The sequence below is a fragment of the Puntigrus tetrazona genome, chromosome 16, assembly GCF_018831695.1.
Source record: "Puntigrus tetrazona isolate hp1 chromosome 16, ASM1883169v1, whole genome shotgun sequence".
Lineage (NCBI taxonomy): Eukaryota > Metazoa > Chordata > Actinopteri > Cypriniformes > Cyprinidae > Puntigrus > Puntigrus tetrazona.
This window is the reverse complement of record NC_056714.1, coordinates 8,515,078-8,534,986: the sequence shown is the minus strand read 5'-3', so window position 1 is coordinate 8,534,986 and position 19,909 is coordinate 8,515,078. Positions and strand designations below refer to the sequence as shown.

The 19,909-nt window shown below is 37.9% G+C and overlaps 1 protein-coding gene across 5 annotated transcripts in view; it reads right to left on the bottom strand.

The window, feature by feature from the left end:
• Positions 1 to 19,909, bottom strand: part of myh14 (myosin, heavy chain 14, non-muscle) — a 33,994-nt gene that overhangs the window by 5,260 nt on the left and 8,825 nt on the right. For 2 of the 5 annotated variants that reach the window (XM_043261723.1, XM_043261724.1), the window contains exons 4-42: positions 19,158 to 19,314; positions 17,754 to 17,781; positions 17,233 to 17,350; positions 16,571 to 16,618; positions 16,311 to 16,322; positions 15,373 to 15,465; positions 15,212 to 15,275; positions 14,551 to 14,649; positions 14,306 to 14,449; positions 13,994 to 14,208; positions 13,105 to 13,257; positions 12,845 to 13,018; positions 12,567 to 12,740; positions 12,371 to 12,485; positions 11,297 to 11,368; positions 10,612 to 10,817; positions 10,032 to 10,153; positions 9,317 to 9,386; positions 8,975 to 9,135; positions 8,787 to 8,895; positions 7,437 to 7,568; positions 7,141 to 7,347; positions 6,921 to 7,058; positions 6,712 to 6,835; positions 6,267 to 6,438; positions 5,959 to 6,171; positions 5,606 to 5,750; positions 5,290 to 5,496; positions 4,805 to 4,909; positions 4,426 to 4,578; positions 4,090 to 4,338; positions 2,568 to 2,780; positions 2,213 to 2,425; positions 1,937 to 2,098; positions 1,559 to 1,687; positions 1,377 to 1,465; positions 1,095 to 1,218; positions 805 to 1,013; positions 335 to 443 (exon numbers count right to left, since the gene is read on the bottom strand). In XM_043261723.1, the coding sequence (XP_043117658.1) occupies positions 335 to 443; positions 805 to 1,013; positions 1,095 to 1,218; positions 1,377 to 1,465; positions 1,559 to 1,687; positions 1,937 to 2,098; positions 2,213 to 2,425; positions 2,568 to 2,780; positions 4,090 to 4,338; positions 4,426 to 4,578; positions 4,805 to 4,909; positions 5,290 to 5,496; positions 5,606 to 5,750; positions 5,959 to 6,171; positions 6,267 to 6,438; positions 6,712 to 6,835; positions 6,921 to 7,058; positions 7,141 to 7,347; positions 7,437 to 7,568; positions 8,787 to 8,895; positions 8,975 to 9,135; positions 9,317 to 9,386; positions 10,032 to 10,153; positions 10,612 to 10,817; positions 11,297 to 11,368; positions 12,371 to 12,485; positions 12,567 to 12,740; positions 12,845 to 13,018; positions 13,105 to 13,257; positions 13,994 to 14,208; positions 14,306 to 14,449; positions 14,551 to 14,649; positions 15,212 to 15,275; positions 15,373 to 15,465; positions 16,311 to 16,322; positions 16,571 to 16,618; positions 17,233 to 17,350; positions 17,754 to 17,781; positions 19,158 to 19,314 (5,427 nt within the window). The remainder of the gene's footprint in view (positions 1 to 334; positions 444 to 804; positions 1,014 to 1,094; positions 1,219 to 1,376; positions 1,466 to 1,558; positions 1,688 to 1,936; positions 2,099 to 2,212; positions 2,426 to 2,567; positions 2,781 to 4,089; positions 4,339 to 4,425; positions 4,579 to 4,804; positions 4,910 to 5,289; positions 5,497 to 5,605; positions 5,751 to 5,958; positions 6,172 to 6,266; positions 6,439 to 6,711; positions 6,836 to 6,920; positions 7,059 to 7,140; positions 7,348 to 7,436; positions 7,569 to 8,786; positions 8,896 to 8,974; positions 9,136 to 9,316; positions 9,387 to 10,031; positions 10,154 to 10,611; positions 10,818 to 11,296; positions 11,369 to 12,370; positions 12,486 to 12,566; positions 12,741 to 12,844; positions 13,019 to 13,104; positions 13,258 to 13,993; positions 14,209 to 14,305; positions 14,450 to 14,550; positions 14,650 to 15,211; positions 15,276 to 15,372; positions 15,466 to 16,310; positions 16,323 to 16,570; positions 16,619 to 17,232; positions 17,351 to 17,753; positions 17,782 to 19,157; positions 19,315 to 19,909) is intronic. The other 3 variants (XM_043261726.1, XM_043261727.1, XM_043261725.1) reach the window with 2 other exon arrangements.

Below are 19,909 nucleotides of genomic sequence, written 5' to 3'. Positions count from 1 at the left end.
GAATTCCATGTGTACTACACTGCCCGTAACCCTATTATGCCTCCTGGAAATCATGTGATGGGTTTTTGATGAGTTTTTGTAAGTTAACGAAGGTTGACAAGGTACTTATGTTATGTAATATAAGCTGTTGTAGAGTTAAATTGTGTTTCTGATAAGAAAATGCATTTAAAAGTATAATCGATAAATAGCAATGCTTTGTGGAATGAGTTTATGGAAGGTATGGAATTTTGCTAGTTAATTTCCTGATCATTTTGGACTGGTTTCAGTGTGGCCTAAATTCTACACAGTTCTCCAGTCTGAAAAGCACTGCTGTTTTTTTTTTCTTGAGTAGTACCTGCTCTCTGTACTGATCCGCATGTCTCCTTTCATCTTCCACCTGTATCAGAACTTCTTTCAATTTCTTCTCTGTTTTCCTCACAAGCTTATTGGCCATGGTTCGCTCCCTAGGAAGAGAGAAAAGGGGGACACACCAAATTGGTCCCATTGTTGGTTTGATCTTCACAGTGAATTTAGATCAGTAAAAATATTTCTTGAATCTTTAGAAACACTATGCTCTCGCAGATACAATGAAATTCAATAGTAATCACGGCTATCCAAATATCTACCTGAACTGTAGCAAAAGAACAGTTCTGACATTCTGCTAACATGTAGTTTCTATGTTGTTGTTTTTTTTTCAATTTAGTTTCCTGGTTATTACAGTGAAGCGGCTTTAAAGCAATCTGCACTATATAAAATGCTTTAATAATAAAAGTGACTTAATTTGACATCTGTCCATTTGACTTTAGCACCCCACTGTTTTCTTACTGTCTCTCCTGCTCCAGTTGTTCCTCCACAGATTCTATCTTGGCCTCCAGGGCGGCGACACTGAGGCGATGTTTTCCCTTCACAGTCCCCTCCATTTCACTGAGACGAGTTTTCAGCTCTTTATTCTGCCTCTCCAGAGTCTCTCGTGCGCTCTCACTCTTCTGTGCCAGCGTCCTCTCTCCAGATAACTGGACTGTAAGAGTCTCAACCTAACAAAAACAGAGAGAAGGGCTCTGTCTCTGTGGGTTCGTCTGGTAGTATAGCGAGTGTTTGTGCGTTTTCTTGTCTACCTGTAAGGTGCTCTTCCTCTGCCTGTCGGCTAGAAGTTCAGCGTTGCTTTGTTCCTCCTCCAACTCTTCCTCCAGCTGAGTGATTCTGGCATCAAGACGTCTCTTCTCTTCCAACATTGCAGATCTGCAACAAAGTTTTACAAAATGAGTCCTATTTACTTTTTTAATATACAGGCCTGGTGTTGAATAACATGGACCTATGAAATGTGCACAGTAAGACATTTAAGAAATATAACAAATTTTTTGTGTCATCGTCACTGGACTTCAACACAAGATACTGACTTTCCAGTTGTACTGTTGACAATTTCATCTGCCAGTTCGTCTCTCTCTTGTTGGGCCTGTCTCTTCTGCCTCTCAGAAACAGCCAGCTCCTGAGAGAATGTCAAAATAAGAGCAAAAAAAAAGAATTGGAGAGACGCATTCAGTTAAAACATGTTCTGGGTTACACAGGCTGAGTAACACACCTCTGTCAGCTGTAATAGTTCTGCTTCCAGCGTCTGCAGCCGTTTCTCACTATCCTTGGACTGGGCAATAATCTCGTCTCGAGCTAACTTGGTCTCATCAAGTTCACGAATAAGCTCCTTCATCTGAGTCTGAAAAACACAGGAACACATAGAATAATTACATCAGGTCTCTTCAGATGTCAGTCTGTAGGAAACCCGTAGATGTGAACCTGAACATGTGTGATTCTAACCTGTGATACTAATCGAAACTCTGTAAATTTGTGCGAAAAGGAATAAAAAGTGTTGTAGTTTTACTGCCTCTAGTGTTCAATTGTTTCGGAAACTGCACTGGTGTACTATTTTTTGTGGTTTAATTAACAATTAATTAGACTGACGAACCTGGAGACGTTTCATCTGTCTAAGAGCTTCCTCTCTGCCCCGATTGGCTGCTTCCACCTGAGCCTCTGCCTCTTGCAGCTCTGTCTCCAGTTGTTTTTTGACAGTCAGTGCCTGAGCTCTCTGAGTCTTCTCCTCCTCAAGCATTGTTTCAAGTTCTCGCACCTGAACAAGCGACAGAAGAACAAATATAGTGCAGGAGAGAAAAGGAGGTCAAGCTCAGTTCTTTTCAAATGTTATCTCGTATCTTCACTTCTTTGTTCTGCTGAAGGCAGTTACCTGTTTGTTGAGAGCTCTCCTCTTTTCTTCCCCTTTCTCCTCTTTAGTGCTGATCTCTCTCTCAAACTGAGCTCTAAGAGCCTGAAGGGTGACTTCCAGTCTGAGGCGAGCGTTCTCGGCCTCTGACAGCTCATCCTCCAGCTCCTGGGTCTGTTCTTTCAGAGACTGGGCTTCTGTTTCCAGAGCCCGCCGAGAACGTTCTAGCTCATGAACCTGAGGAGGCATGACAAAGAGAAACAGACAAAAAGAAAGAGAAACAGAACTATGTTAGAACATATAAGCTCTTGTCATTACTACACTAGAAATAAATATAAAAAATAAATGTTAATATATATTATATGAGTGCAAGCTGTACATTTTTGCCCACGTCATCTTGGGCATTGACGAGCTGCTCCATCTCCAGGCGGAGCTGCTTATTGGTTCTCTCCAGCTCATCTCTCTGCTCTGTTGCTTCCTGTAAAGCCCTTGAGAGAGACAGGAAACGCGTCTCCTTCTCTCGACTCTCTGCTTCGGCGCGGTCCCGTTCCTCCAGCAGCCGAGCACTGACTGCTTTCTCCTCTGCCAAACACTGAAGGTTAAAGTTCAAATGGTGATGAATGTCTAGAGCTGCACTTCTCATTTTCAAGACTTTTTAACTTTTACCAGAGCTAATCCAACCATCATTCCATCATCAACCAGCCAATCTGTCTATCCATCCATCCTTCTATCCACCAGTCAATTCATCATCTATCTATCCACCATTTAATCGATTTAATAATTTAATCAATTTATCCATTCAATCAATCTATCTATCCACTAGTCATTCTATCCATCATTCCATACATCCATCCATCAGTCACTCTATCCATCCATTAATATCCATCCATCCACCCATCCACCAGTCAATCCATCCATCCATCTATCCTTCCACTTATCATCCATCTAGCCACCATTCAATCCATCCATTATTACTTCCATTTATTATCCATCCATCATTCCATCCATCCATCCACCCACCAGTCAATCTATCGATCTATTCTTGCATTTACCATCCATCCATCCATCCACCCACCAGTCAATATATCTAACATTCATCTATTCACTCGCCAATCAATTCGTCATTCTGTCCCTCTAGCCATCCAAGTGAATCCATTCATGCATCCATTAATCAAGTCATACCATTCATCCCTCCACCATCTCATCAGTTCATCATTCCATCCACCAATCCATTCATCATTGCATTAATCTCTTTTTACGAACCATCCATCCACCCAGCAACCCTAATTCACCATTTTGTTTATCTATTTATCCAGTCAATCCTTCCATCTATCCACCTACCAGTTAATCTATCCATCCATCCATCCATTCATCCTTCTACTATCTTTCCAGTCAATCCATCAATCCATTTATCATCTATTCAATCCCTCCAAATACCATCCATTCATTTATCCACCATTCAATCCATCCATTATTCTATCCATTTTTCATACATTTATCCACCAATCTATCCATCCATCCACCAGTCATTGTATCCATCATTCCATACATTTATCATCCATCAATCCACCCACTAGTCAATCTATCCATCCATCCTTCCATTTAACATCCATCCATCCACCAGTCAATACATCCATTTATCATCCATCCATCCAACAGAAATATATCTTACATTCATCTATCCACCAACCAATCTATTTGTCATTCCATCCATCCCTTTAGCCATCTAAGTGAATCCATGCATGCATCCATTCATCAAGTCCAACCAATCCTTCAATTCACCAGTTAGTCCATCTAGTTATCCAGTCAATCCTTCCATCCAGTCATTCTAGCATCTAACTATCCACCCATTCATTTATCTATCTATCCATTCATTCATCCTTCTCTGTCTCCTACCATACCTGATCAAATTTCTTCTGTCGTTTCTCCAGAGCAGTGCAGTTTTGTCTTTCTCTCTGCAAAGCAATTGTCATGTCCTCTATCTCTTCTCTCAGTCGTTCTTTCTGTCTCTCTATGCGTTCTTTCTCTTCTTCTTTGGTTCTCTCTCTCTGTATGGCATTCTCCAGCTCTCTCTGCATCTTCCTCCTGGTCTCCTCCCCGGCCTCCACCGCTGTATTCACTTCCTCCGTCTGCCTCTTTAGGTCAGACAGCTGCATGGACACATAAAATATAATTATCATAAAGCTGCGTAAAGATACAACAACAGGTTATTAGCTGGAAGAAAAATGGATGTGTACCTGTTGTGTGTGGTTCTGAATCTGGCGTGTAAGTTCTCTGGTCTTCTCCTCCTCCTCCTCTAGCCTTTCCATTAATCCAGCTTTCTCTTCCTCTAGAGCACGTACACGTGAGCCCAGTGCCAACTTCTGCCGTGTCTCTTCCTGCAGTAGCTCCTAAAAAATAGCACACACACACACACACCATAAAAGCTTATTTAACAGGCCGCCATATTCACAGTTTCAGACAAACATTAGTCTCTAAGATTTTCAACAAGGTTCATTTCATTTCCAACCATCATACAATGTACAAAAGTGTTTTCTCAAAAGCAGTTCCCAAGCAAGTCCCATGAGCCTATTAATATGTAGCAAAAAAGTTTCAAAAAACACACACAAAAGTTACCTGCACATCGTGTAGTTGGCTCTCCAGACTGTTGACTTCCTTACTTAGGCGGTGAGATTTGGACTCTGATGAAGACAGAGAACTGGACAGAGACTCAAGCTCCGACTGAGAGGGAGAGATTTCAAAGTTAGGATGTTTTAAAAACTAGTTTTATTCATTGGTTTGGTCAATTTGTGAATGGTCAAACAGCCAGTTACCTGCTTGGACCAGCTAGTGACCAGTTTGGACCAAGCAGAAAACCAGCTACCATGTAACAAAAAAAGCTACCAGCTACATTTTTTTTGCCATTTTCTACTGTCAATAAAGTAGAGATGTACTATATGAAGCATAGACTACAAACAAAAGAAGTTTACATGACTTGTCCCTGGTGCCCACCAGAAATTGGAAAATTATTTTCGATAAACTGAGATACTCAACTCTGATGTTAAATAGTCTTGGGAACACAACATGAAAGTAGTAGCCTTTGTCAAAAGCTCCATTTCTACCTGGAGTTTACAGAGTCGCTCCTCTCGCTCTTCTCTTTCTCTCTCAGCCTGTGCGAGGCGTGCATTGAGTTCCTGTAGCTGTCCCTCTGCTCTCTTTCTGCCCCTCTCGCTCTCCATCTTCCCTCCCTGTAAAGTCTTCAGCTCAGCACTCAGGTTCAGGCGTTCCTCCTCCAGAACGGCCTTTGCCTTCTCCAGAGACTGACGGGACTGTGAACATACATACCAAAAGGTTAGCAGCTTACAAATACAAACCTGACTTCCCAGTGTGACAACAGCCTGTAAGCATATTCCATTTGACATAAACGCTAAGACGCACCCTCTTGGTGTTGTCCAGCTGTTCCTGTAGGGAGTCTATGGCAGCGGTGTGTTTGATGCGGAGGTCTGACAGCTGGGCTTCATGACGACGGGTCTCCTCCTCTAAACATCTCTGAAGCTCTCCTAATTCAGCCTCACGGCGAGACCTAAACAAACACACATACTTAAAATCTGGATAAATAAAGCTGTCCAAAATGCCTGTGTTTAAATATAATCTACTCTTCTGATAACTGTAACTGTATCTGATGTGCACTTGAAGTGTACTTCAAATCTCACTAAATATTATTTAAAACAGCACACACACACACACACACACACACACACACACACACACACACACACACACACACACACCTGAGCTCTTGCTGAGCAGCTGTAGTGTCCAATGTATCTTCTAGTTCGGTCCTCAAAGCTTCTAACTCCTCTCCCAGATCTCTCCTCTGTTTCTCTGCTCTCTCTCTCATTCCTTTTTCGTTGTCCACTTCCTCTTTGAGCTCAGAGACCTGAGACATGGCCTCTCTCAGGGCTCTCTGAGCCTCTGCACGACGTGCCCCCTCTTCTTCCAGCCTGAGAGAGAGAGAAAATTGTTAAGGAGCATTACTTCTTAAAGTGGCAATGCTACAAGCATTCTCTATAAGGTAGACTTGTGTTTGTGCATGTACCGTGTCTGTAGTGTGGTGATCTCTTTCTCTCTTTGACTCAGGCTGCCTCTCAGCTCAGTGACGAGTAAGCTCAGGTCGGACAGCTGCTCTTGGGCCTCCACTGCCTCTCCTTCCATCCGTCTCTTCCACTTCTCCTGTTCCAGACGGCCCTGCTCTTCCCTCTTCAGACGCTCTAAGGAAAAGGAAGAGACATTTATCTACTCCGAAATAAAACTCTGTTCTTTATTTGTTACTTCTGTTGTTATATATTGTTATTTATTCACATTCTGAATTAGCCTCAAGCTATACCTTGCTAAATAAAAGTATTTAAAAAATTATCTCATACAATTCTGAAAAATTTAGGAAACGCTATCTTGAAATCTTGAAAACAAAGCTCAATTAACAACCAATGATTCAGCAATGTTTTTCAAGGCATAATTAACTATAATTAAATAAGGACTGTTACCTTCTAAATCAGCAATGACAGCTTCCTGTTTGTTTTTCAGCTTGTTAAGACTCTTCACCTTCTCCTCTTCTTCTGTGAGTTGATCTGTCACTTCATTCAGTCTCTCTTCCAGATGTTTTTTCTCCTGAGAAAGCAAAAGACAGTAAAAAATCATCAACTACTCCACCATTGCAGATGCATTCCAACAACAATCCTCTTCTTTTAACTACCTTGTTGAATCGGTCTCTCTGCTCTCCAGCCGACAGCGTCTCTGCCTCCAGACTCTTCACTTTGCTCTCCAGGGTGACTTTCTCCAGCTGGAGGCGCTGACGTGTCCCTTCTTCCTCCTCTAGCTGTTCCTCCAGATCCTGAGAGAAACAGACAGTGATGTTGACTGAAGATATTCAACAGTGGACATCAGACGCAGCCAGAAACACCCGTCCTCCTCACCTGCACATGTTGCTGTATTCGCTTCTTCTCATTGGTCATCTGAAGGGTCCTCTCCTCTTCCTCCTCCAGACGGCTCTCAAGCTCCCCCAGCACATCTTCAAGCTCCTGTTTGCGACTGGCCAGCCGCGCTCTCATTTCCTCTGCCTCTGCGAATAACTCGGCCTCCGCCTGCAGCTGGTCAGTCAGCACGGACTTCTCCTCCATCAGCTTTCAAAGAGGACATCAAGATGAATGTGGAAATCAAACAATAAACACTTTCTTGGTTGGGAATGAGGGAAACAAGGAAATAAAGCTACCTGTTGGTTTTTTCTGTCCAGTTCAGAAAAGTCAAGCTCTAGTTTACTCAGCTTGTCTTTGGCTTTCTGAAGTTGTGCTTCCCGAGCTTGAATCTCTTCATCCTGGCGGGTCACCTGCAGCAAGGGCTTCACCTGGACAAGAGGTCAAAGGTCACAAGGCAAAAAACCACAAAAGACACCCATTCCAAATCTCATATTCTACAGCACTGTAAAAGTGACAATTTGCAAGGGTAGAGTGAACTTTTTAGGTGTGTGTGTGTTGTAACCTAATTTATGTAGTCTGATTCAGTTATGTTAAATATCACTTAAATATTTTAAAATTATATTTTACATTATTATTTAAATAATTATAAACGTATGTCATTACATTAAGTATATTATTTATGATATCGCAATGCGATTTTTTAAATACAAAATATTTTATATTGAATAACATTCTGTTTTTTTCTGTTTTATTTAATTTTATTAATTCAGCAGTGATTTGTTAAGAAATAATAATAATTTAAAAATAATAATGACAAAATATTATCAAATAAAAATTGTTTAAACTTTCAATTTATCAAAGAAAACTAAAAAATGTAAAAACAGATATATAAAAAAAATGTTGTAACTGTGATAATATAGAATATTTCTTGCACATCAAATCAGTGTAGTAAAATGATTTCTAAAGGATCGTATGACATTGTAGGCTGAAGTAACAGCTGCTAAAATTTAGCTTAATAGAAAACAGGTACTTTAAATGAAAACAGTATTTCACACTATGGCAGTTTTTAATGTGTTTGATCAAATAAATGCAGTTTTGGAGTACATAAGAGACTTGCTCTAAAAACCTTCAAAAATCTTATAAGTTTGCAGTAAGAGAGTATTTTACTTAGTGCTGTCACAATTAATCACAATTAACATCTAAAATAAATGTTTTTGTTTACGTAATATATGTGTGTACTGTGCATTTATCATGCATATATCAATATATATTGTACACACAGTATATATTTTGAAAGTATTTACATGTATATATTCATTTAATTTATTAAATTTAATATTTAATAATATTTAATATAATATTTAAATAATATTTAGTTAATATCAAATTATAACATACTTTTCTCATAATATATACATGCAAGTATTTATATAATAAATATACACAGCTCACACACATATTATTTAAACAAAAACGTTTATTTTGGATGCAATTAGATTACTTCATTACATGATATATTGATACAAAATGCCCATACTATTTGATGGCATGCTAGATTTAACTACATTTGAACTAAACTCGTTACCTTAAAATTCATCATTACCATCATTTTTTATATAAAATGATTATGTAGTGCTGTGTGTTACCTTGGTGAAGAGTCTCCACCACTGCCAGTTTCTGAGCTTCAGGTACGCAGCACAGTTCCTCTGCATCACACGCAGTGCGCTGAGCTGCTGCTGCTTCTTATGAAACGCCCTGAAAGAACAGGTCAGGTCATAAATACACATGTTACACACCACCAACCTACCACACACACACACACACACACGATTACCTCCTGGCAAGATATCCACGGGCCACGCTCTGGAAGTGGATGATAGTGTCAGTGATCTTCAAGTCTCGCTCTTCCTCCAGGTGAGCCAAAACTCCAGCCCGGAAGAACACCTTACTCTGTCCCACCCGGAAAAGGTTCTTGTCCAACTCCAGAGCACTGATCTGTAAGTAAAGTAACAATGCATAATTGATAACATGCACTGATTAAACTCCTTAAACACCATTGACCCTAAAGCATTTGTGCTGTTCACATTTATTGATCAGAAACTCTAGCGTATAATATCCTCTCGCAAATCAATATCATGGAATAAAAAAAGTTTTAAGTTTAAATGCCATTACTTACCATTAGCTCACACGCTTGTTTGCCATCCATAAAGGTACGGGGAATAGCATTTGGAGTCAAGATCTCATACCTGAGACAGAAACAAGACAATAGAGATTTTTTATGTATGTAAGCTATACACATTTTAAAAGTTCAGTTTATAATGTGAAATGTTTCTTGTGCATCAGTCAGTATATTAAAATTATTCCTAAATGACACTGGATGAAATGTAGACTGGAGCAATAGCAGCTGACAATTTAGCTTTGCTTTCATATCAGCTTTTACCACAAAACAGTTTGCACTTTGAAATGTATATTAATTCAATAACATTTCACATTATGACAGTTTTTACTGTGTTTGATCAAATAAATGCAACTTTGGAGTACATAAGAAACTTGTTCCAAAAACCTTAAAAATATCAAACTTTTGAATGCATATGAATATGAATTACTGCATTACATTATACACATAAAATGATACAAAATGTGTGTCTGCGTGTTATCTTTAACTACATTTCAGCTAAATGTATTACATTAAAGTTCATTATTAGCCCTAACTAATTTATTTTTATACATAAAATGATTATGTAGTGCTGTGCGCTGCCTTGGTGAAGAGTCTAGACCACTTCAACATAAATTGCAATTTTATACTGTTTTGACAAATAAGGGTTTTGTCTGATTTAGCTCACTACTGGCTGCAGTTTAGTTTTTTCTCAAAATATGGTTAATACACACACCTCTGTCTGAACTCCTGAAATGGGATGCGGTTCGGGAAGCCCTGTCTGCAGATCCTGATCCCCTCCAGGACCCCGTTACACCTTAGCTGATCCAGAACCAGATGAGGACTCAACTTCCCTGCCTGTTACAATTTAAAGAACAAAAATATTAGAAATGCCCCAATATTAAAATGGAAAAATGTCCAATATTACATTCAATACAGGTTTATATTCTAAAAAAAAAAAAAAAAAATGTAAAAATATATATTTATGTGCAATTTACACATTTTATGTTTGCTGATTGTTATACTTACAAGAAATGTTTATTAAATTTAAGTTTAGGCTCTGTTGTTAACTGTAACCTCACGTAAAAGGGGACCTATAGTTTAGAGCAAGCTGGGGTAAAAATGTATCTCTATTGAAAATGTAATTGTATCTAAATTTAAATAAAAACAATTTGTTCAGTAAACCTATAACTGCATGTTAAAATCTCAAAAAGAAACATTTTAAGAAGTTAAGTTCTTGCCGGGTAAAGAGAAGTACTATAGCAATTTTTCCATTTCTATAAAATTCTATAAAAATCTCTGCCTCTTTCTCTTACCCTTTTCTCATGGTTAGGGATGATGCAGCGCAGGAAGTTGGGGTTGGTGTTGCGGAGGGTGGCCATTAGTTTAGTGAGGGACTCTTTATAGAGTTGTCCCACTGTGCGAAACATGCCCTTCTTCGTCTTGAGCCCAGCGGCCCCAAAACTCACCGGCCCACTGCTCTCTCCAGACGACACCTGATCCAGACCCACAATCCTCTCCACTGACGAGCACAAAACAGACATGTTATTATTCAAGATGAACATCTATGACATGTTCGGACAGCACTATGGATCTATATTAGTGCTATTAAAACATACATACCATAAAAGAGGCAAAAATAGATTTTTTTTTCTGTTATGGTAGAAGTCTTAGTACGAATGTGCTGTTCAGAGACTTTTTACGAACAGAAAAAAAATCTTTCTGCATTTAAAGAACATTAAGAAAGATGTTTTATGAAGAATAAACTAGAGACAAGCAGATCACAACCATCTAATTTTAAACTAAACTAACTCGAGCAACCTCTAAAGCAACTCATGAAAGCAAGATACGCATTCTACTAAACTACAGTGCAAAACAGCAACCCACACATCACATCACAATCTGGTGCTATGAAAGAGAGATGAAAGAAAGAGTGAAATGTTAATCGACAGTTAGATGAACCGATGTGGAGGTTACAAGAGCAAGAGCAGAAAAACCTACTGCTGTCAGTGCCATTGGTTTGCAGTGTGGCATAAGAGTCAAAAAAGTAGACGCGAGGAAGAGTTTGAATATCTGAGAGAAGAGAAGAGAAGAGAAGAGAAGAGAAGAGAAGAGAAGAGAAGAGAAGAGAAGAGAAGAGAAGAGAAGAGAAGAGGGCAACGTGTTAGTCTATTGTAGATAGCAATATTAAATATTAGTAATAGAATGAAAAATGAATTATTAATACTGCATTATCCAACAATAATTAATAACACAATTATATATCATCTCTTTAATTGAACTGAACATTTTTAAGGCTGTAATCAAGCTGTTTTACAGTTTGGCTTGTTTGTAACGCTAACAATATAATTACATGTAGTTAATTAAAATTACTCAGTGCTTTCATAATATATAATATGAAATATATATATTAGTTATATAATGTAGTTTAACCCCACCGTCCCCCCAAGGACATCTTAAATAACATACCGGTTTGTAATTTTCTCAAGCTAATTATTTATTTAATATTGTTGCTGTTTCTTAATACTAATAATAACTCTTATAGTTGTTATTTATTTGAACAAACAAATGATTATTGTTATTGTTAGTTATTAGTAGTAGCAGTAGTAGTCATAGTTGTCTTAGCATTGAATATGAAATTTTGTGAAATAATTATAATAATACATTTATTTATTTATTTCCTTCTTACATTTAATAATAGAACCAACAACAACAACAACAATATTGTTATTTATTTATTTGTTTCTGCTTTAAACATTAGTAAAAAGAAAATGCATTATTAAAAATTTATTAATAAATAACATACATGTATATCCTCATTTTGATTGACCTAAAAACTCTAAACTCTAAATTCTGTTATAAAGCTGCTTAAAGGTTTGTATTGTTTGTACATATTTCTAATTGTAGGAAATTAATTAATTTATTGTTGTTGGTGGTGTTGTTGTTGATGTCAATAATAATAATACTATTATCAGTTGGTTATTCATTTAAATACTCATTTAAAAAATATTTTGGTTATTTCTTTCTTTTTATTATTATTATTATTATTATTATTATTATTATTATTTTACTCACCCTCCCTCCACAGCTCAGAGATGAAAGGATCAGATGACTGATGCAGGAGAGATGCAACGTTATCATTTAATGGATCCATGTTCTTTATCAACCACTCATCTGCCTTATAGTCCACCTGGCAGAGCAAGAAAATATTATTATTAACTTCATGTCGACTATAAAAGCAATGCAATGCAAAGCAATAAATAAATCTGACCTTGCCGGCATAGTGTATAATGGAGAAGTCTGCCTCTTCTTTAAGCTGCCTCGGCCGCATGAACTTTGGGTGTGAACCCTGCTCAGCTGACAGCTTGTCCACAAATGAGCGATCAGTTGCCCTCGGAAACCAACACTCCTCATCCAACAACGCCAGGACGCCAGGAGGATGAGCCTGTGGAGCAAATCAGTCACTATGAAGACACTGCATGTCAAATCAGGTGGTTCTACACAAAGATCTACACAAACTCACACACACACACACACACAAACACTGACCGGTCTCTCAATGAGGTCGATACAGGGCTGCAGATCCAGACCAAAGTCGATGAAGTTCCACTCGATGCCCTCTCGCTGGTACTCCTCTTGCTCCAGTACAAACATGGTGTGATTGAACAGCTGCTGTAGTTTTTCGTTAGTGTAGTTGATGCATAACTGTTCAAACGAGTTCAGCTGTTGAGAGAGAGAGACAAAGAGAGGGGTTAATATTTATCAGCTGAGCAATAAACAAATCATTAAGACTGTTAGAACTCGCTCACCTGGAAGATCTCAAATCCGGCGATGTCCAGGATCCCGATGAAGGAGGCCCCCTGGCGCTGTCTGCGGTCCAGGGCTCTGTTGATCCGGTGCACCAGCCAGCGGAACAGACGCTCATATGTGGCCTTCGCCAAAGCCTCCACTGCAAAGTCAGCCTAAACACACACCCAGAAGAGAAGAAAAACATTACAACAAACGCTGTTGAAGCAAAAGTAATTGCATTTGCCTTGCGATGAGTCACAAAAAGCCACAGACGAGCAAAAGGTTGAGTTCATTCATCTTTATCGCGGAAAGTGGAAATACGAAGGTTGAAGAAAATGTGATGTAGAAAAGTAGTGGCGATGGGTTTCGCGTTTGGAGCAGTTAATTACACTACAGTTTGGTCAGCTTAATTGCTTTTGAAAATAAAAAACAAAAGAAGGTCAGTTATTGAAACAGGAATGAGTAAATGATGACAGAATTCAAATAAAATCACATTTGTACTTGTGTTCTTCATGATGAAAACAGCACTCATGTGATATTGCTCTCGCTGCTCGTGTGATATCGCTTATCAAATAATATAAATATAAGACGACGTACAGGTCTGTAGTTAAAATATTTTAATTACATAATTTTTCATAACTAATTAATTAATTTAACATGTTAAACTATAAATATAAAAGGGAAAACATCTCACTGACACAAAATTTTTAGTTGTATGCAGAGCTGAGACAAAAGCTGTAATACACATTTTGCTTGATACTTCTGACTTCTGTAGGATAACTGTGAATTAATACCCTGAAATAACACTGCGGTGTGATAAAGAGGTTCCTTACTATGTGTATGTCGTTGGTATTTACATCTGTAGAATTTAAAAGCACTTCATGAAGCCACACAAACACAAACACACACCTGCTGCTTGGTCTGGGCCTTCTGGACGTACTCGCGGCCCACTTTGATGCGGGGAGTGAGAATGGCTCGGCTGAACTCCAGCACACTGATGCCCAGCAGGTGGCAGAGTTTCTGTGCTGCCGTGTCATCTGGCATTGAGGCCTGATCTGTGTTCTTCTCTTTGTGAAACGTGATGTTCCCAAACTGCAGCACTGCAGAGATCACCTTTAACATGGCTGAAAATGGAGAGAAGAATGAAAAAAAAAAAATCATCTTTTTGTTCTGTGCTCTTGACGTTTTCTTCTCCGTCTTTTTGAGAAGCTCCTCTCTTACATGTGGACTCTTCCGGGGTGAAGCCCATGATAGTCACCGAATCCATCGTCTGAGTAAAGTTTTCTGAATCACTCTGACCCGGAACAGGAAGTGACCCCCCGCAGAGGAAGCGGTACTGATCCGCACTGCCCAGCAGAAGCTCCTCTACAGAGAGAGTGATGGAGTAATGGCAATGAGAACGTTTCCATTAAAGAGAATAAAAAACTTTGCATTGTGAAGCGGCGCTACGTTTGAGATCTACTGACTTCTCATGGCATCAGTAGCCCCAGAGAGGAGCTGGTAGAAGATATGGAAGGTTCGCTCGTCTTTAGCCTGACGAATGGCTCGAGACTTCTCCAGCAAATCTGTTACACGCGCGGGTTAAAGAAAAATGCACCAACAGAAGCTCTGTTTATATGTGACCACAAAACCAGTCATTCAAGGGTCAATTTTTCAAAATTGAAATATAAAATAAGCTTTCCATTAAGGTTTGTTAGGATATAGAATATATTTGCCAGAAACTATTCAAACTATTTGAAAATCTGCAATCTGAGAGTGCGAATAAATCTAAATATTGAGAAAATCGACTTCAAATTTGTCCAAATGAAGTTCTTAGCAATTCATATTATTAATCAGAAATGTTATTTTTATAAACTTGCAGTAGGAAATTTACAAAATATCTTCATGGAACATGATCATTACTAAATGTCCTGGTATAAAAGAAAAATAATAGAAAGATAATTTGAGCCATATAATATTTTTTTGGCTATTGCTACAAATATACCCCAGCGACTGGTTTTGTGGTGCAGGGTCACATGTACTGTACATTATAGGCAATCAAAGATTCTAGAACTGTTACTTTACATTTTTCAGAAATTTTGTTTCAATTATCAGCCGGTGATTTTTAGAGTATGTATAGAAGGATACAGGTCTCAATATTAGCACCAACAATATATCCAGCAACATCAAAATTGATTCTGATGAATTTGCCCTAAAACATATAAAAATGATGTTAGAACGGATCAAAACATCAAGATTAATATCTAAGTTCAAGTGATGATGGTTGGTTGTGCCGTTGCAGGGCTTACAAATCTGGAAGAGTTGTCATTTTTGTCGGTTTTGGCATTGCCAAAGGCCTCAAGAATGGGGTTTGCTTGCAGTAACTGTCTCTCCAGTTCCCCCTAGACACAAGACAGGAAGAACAGCATGTCAAAGCAGGAATATTATCAACATTAGAGTAAAAAGCCCACAGGAAACCTCTGAATACAGAGACACTGCAGCATCAGCACCAGCACATGACTTGAGCCAAACAACTCTCATACAAATACACATAGTTGTGTATGTGTTTACTTTACTAAAAGGAGATTTTGCACAGAATTCTATTATTAAAATATATAAAAAATAGAAGTGCAGATGTATTGTAAAGGTGACATGTTTTAGATCTTGCAAATTGCAATGAAATAATAATAAAAAAACAAATATGTACTGTACGTATTTAGATATTGAACAGTGTAATTTGATTTTTTTTTTTTTTTTTTTACAAAAAGTCAAAGGAAAAACTGCATAAAATGTTTCATGAATTAAAATACATGAATAAATACATGTACTCTTTAGATTAATAAATATTTAAATTACGTAAAATGAAGACCCGTTATCCTAAACCAAAATGTGGAAAAAGGAAATAAATAGAAATAAAAACTAGAAAATTATATGACATAAGGAAACATTTACTGTTAAAGTTAGTCCTAAAGCTAGGTCGGAAACACACACACACACACACACACACACACACACACACAGCTGAATATGCAAACTCATAAAATTGCAGCTCAGCCACAGCCTTTAGATGAACACAAAACAAAACAATATGTACAGGCTAGATAATCACTGTTTGGCACCGTTTCGCTCTTACCCATATAAACCAGTATGGTCTATATAGGTCAAGAATCTAGCTTAGCAAAGCTTTAATATGCATACAGCGTCCCCTACAGGCCCATAGTGGAAGCATTAGAGCAACCATACTCACATACTGCACAGTCTGTTAGATCCACAAAAAAGAGAGAGATGGGGTGGTTGAACAAGTGAACAGGACAAACAGGGGACAAAAAATATAACATATTGATGAGCAAAAACATAAAAACATGGTTAAAAACCAAAAAACAAATAAATCCACACACATTAATTAGACATATCACACATTCTGAGGTTAAAGTGGCACGACATGAATTAGAACGGCCTTCCTGTTAGCCGGATGTGTCAGTCATGAAAAGAATAGCCCCCACTCACCCTGTTCACAGCGCTACTGCCACGACCCAGAGAGCGAGTACCATCCATCTTCAACAGAGCAGAGGACAAAGAGAAAGAGAAAGAAAAGAAGAGCAGAAAGAAACAGCAGGACCCAGGAAAGAGACGAGGCAGGGAGAGAAGTGCAAGGGAAAATTGAAATATTAGAGAAAAGCTGCATATAGCCCACAAATACACAAGCATTTCATTTAAGAGTGAACAATAAAGAAGCTGTGGCAAGCGTGAAAGCTTTAGACGAGGAGTTCCGGCTGACATGTTTTTTTAAATATAAATTTAATTTCCATAAAATAGTATACTTACGTTGTATTATTTGCCATTGGTTATTATCAAGAGCAGAACTAATTATCATCAGCACAGAACACCAGAATTTACATAATATATCAAATGTAACATTTAATGAAAATGATTTTTTGCAGATTTAATTTTATTGTATAAGTACAAACACTGGACCTGCAGAACACTTTGTAATATTTTTGTAATTATTACTATATTTTTTCATTGTGTATAGTTTGTTCTTATTGGAGAACTAGGCAGCAGAAAAAAAGTAATAAACAATAATATGGCAAGGTAGGCATGTGCTGACTTGTTAGAAAAGCAGAAAGTGAAAATAGCTTTTTCTCTCCCTTCTAACTCCCCATCTTTACCTGCAGGGCGCTGTCTTTGGGACGTCCCAGAGTGCCAGACTTGTGTGAGGACGCCACATGTGCCAGATACTGAATCACTTTTTTTGTGTTCTCTGTCTTTCCTGCACCAGATTCCCCTCTGAACACACACACACACACACACACACACACACATATATATATATATAAACAGAACAAATAAACCACATTCTGCTGTAAAATAGGTTTAGACTATTTTCAGAATTATTCAAACAAATAACAGCAGATGACTTTTAACAAGATGGTTTTAACAAGATATAAAACATATACGCTGAAACAAAATTAGCAACACATGCCATTAAAGGGAAAGAAAATAATGATGGGAAAAAAACATGTTTGGATTGTCTGTCTAAATCTTCAAACTTTGTCTCTTTGCATCCAATAGGCTTTTTGCTGGGGCACATAGCTGCATCTCTTCTCAAAAAGCATATTTTTTTAGTACTTTCTACTAAAATATGCATCTAAAGTCAAATATGCAGCGGTCACGGCCAGTGGAAACTCACGTGCACAGGATGGACTGATCTTCTCTGTCTGTGTGAATAAAAAAAACATGCATGAAGAGCGACATTAGCATAACAAACCAGCAGTTTCAGTGACTTTGAATTATGTGACTTTTCTAACTGTGAATATGAAAAATGTGCAATATTTGACAAGAAACGTAAGAACGTATGTAATGCTCAGAAATAATAACTTAATTATAAGGATTCCAAGGTAGTGCACTGAGAGTAACTCTAAACGACACGGCTACACAAATAATATCGATATATGTTATTATATAATACAACATATATTAATAATACGTAAAAAACTAATACAAATGACAAAAGCAAATAACAAAGCTACCAAAATGTAAAATATTCAAAATAGTGTATAAATAATACTAAAATAGCAGCGCAGAGTATCAGAACTGTTTATGATAACAAGCACAAGGCTAGCCATGGTCCCTGGAGACAGATAATTTTATGCCAAAACAGTAGTCAGCAACTTCGTTTTTTCTCTTCCATATTTCCTATAAGCCTATTTTGCTAACTATGCATGATTATATGGTTTGCTGCACTTCAACTCTTTGAATTTACCATTTTTCTCTGATGTTCGCAAACCAATCAGGTCAGACCTACAGCGCACCAGATCTACATCAAACGTCTACCATCAAGACTAGTTAATTGGTTAACCAACAAATTCAGTTGGTAGGTATTATTCATAAATTGTCTTCCAGCTGTGTTTGCTGTATATTCGTGTCAGTTCGTGACAGTTAAAAAGGATAATTCACCCAAAAATGAATATTACTCACGCAAAATGGTGCTGTAGGATGAAGCAGAGAAAACTAACCGCTGAATTGTTTTCTTTGTGCATAAAAAGTATTCTTGTAGCTTTAAAATTACGGTTGAATCATTGGTGTCACATGAAGTGTTATAGCGATCTCCTGGCTTTGTTTCTGAGCCTTGATCATGTAAGGTTCCTTGCTGTCTATGGAGGGACCGAGACCTGTTGTAATTCCTCAAAAATATCTTAATTTGTGTTCCTAAGATGAATGGCGGTCTTACAGATTCGGAACAACATGAGCTTAATTTTCATTTTTGGGTGAACTATCACCTTTAACATCAAGTCATTTATTAGAAATGAGTTAAGAACCGTGGCATAATCTGCATGGCTCTTTTCCTGAAGACACACACCGGTCGGGCCAGTTTATTAACCACAGACACACCCTGTAGAGTAGGATACAGCGTGAAAATGCCAAATCTCAGTGTCTCAGTCATGCCTGGGGTTTCACACTGTTACTAAGTATGTGAAAGTATTCGATCTTCATGCAGCAACATGAAACTGGCTCTTCTGTCTAAATACAGTAATGCAGAGGTGTGTGAATAAATTCGGATGAACTGAAGCAGGTTAGCTGGTTGCCATGGTACCTTGCAGCATGCTCCTGTAGGCCGCCTCCGATATGGCGTAGATATGTGGAGGCATCTCGTGCCGTTTCTTCCCACGATACATCTCTATGATGGATTCTGTGTAGATGGGCAGGTTCTTATAGGGGTTGATCACCACACAAAACAGGCCGGAGTATGTCTGTTGGGAGATACACACAATCACATAACTCAGACAGATGGGCATAATGATGTTGTATATGTAGAAACTATTTTTGGCAGAGCTGACCAGACAGACCACCCACAGACTGACCACGGTCTGTTCACAGACTGCCTGATGGACACTGACTAGCGGTTATTTGCAAAAATCTGAAGCTCAGATCTGATTGGTTGCCTTCGTCCAGCTTCTTGAAGACACGGTGCTCAGGTTTTTATAAGCAGATTTTGAGTAGGTTGGTACAATGAAAGTTTTAAAAAGGAAATTTAAGAGGTGTAAAGATTTTTAAAGCTTTAAGTTTAATTTAGTTTGAAGATGCCCAGTTTATGCATTTTATTATTATTATTATTATTATGACGATTAAATTAAATATTAAACAAAGCGGTTGAACAATTTACAAAAGAATGTGTGATTATAAATTAGTGTGATAACTATAATTATTATTAATAAATTAAATATGAAACTAAATATTACATATTATTAAGATTTTGTTTTAGAGTACAACTCTTAAAATTACAATAACGACATTCGTGTCTTAATTTTCAAATTTAATTATTTGATTAATCTTTTATTTTGATCA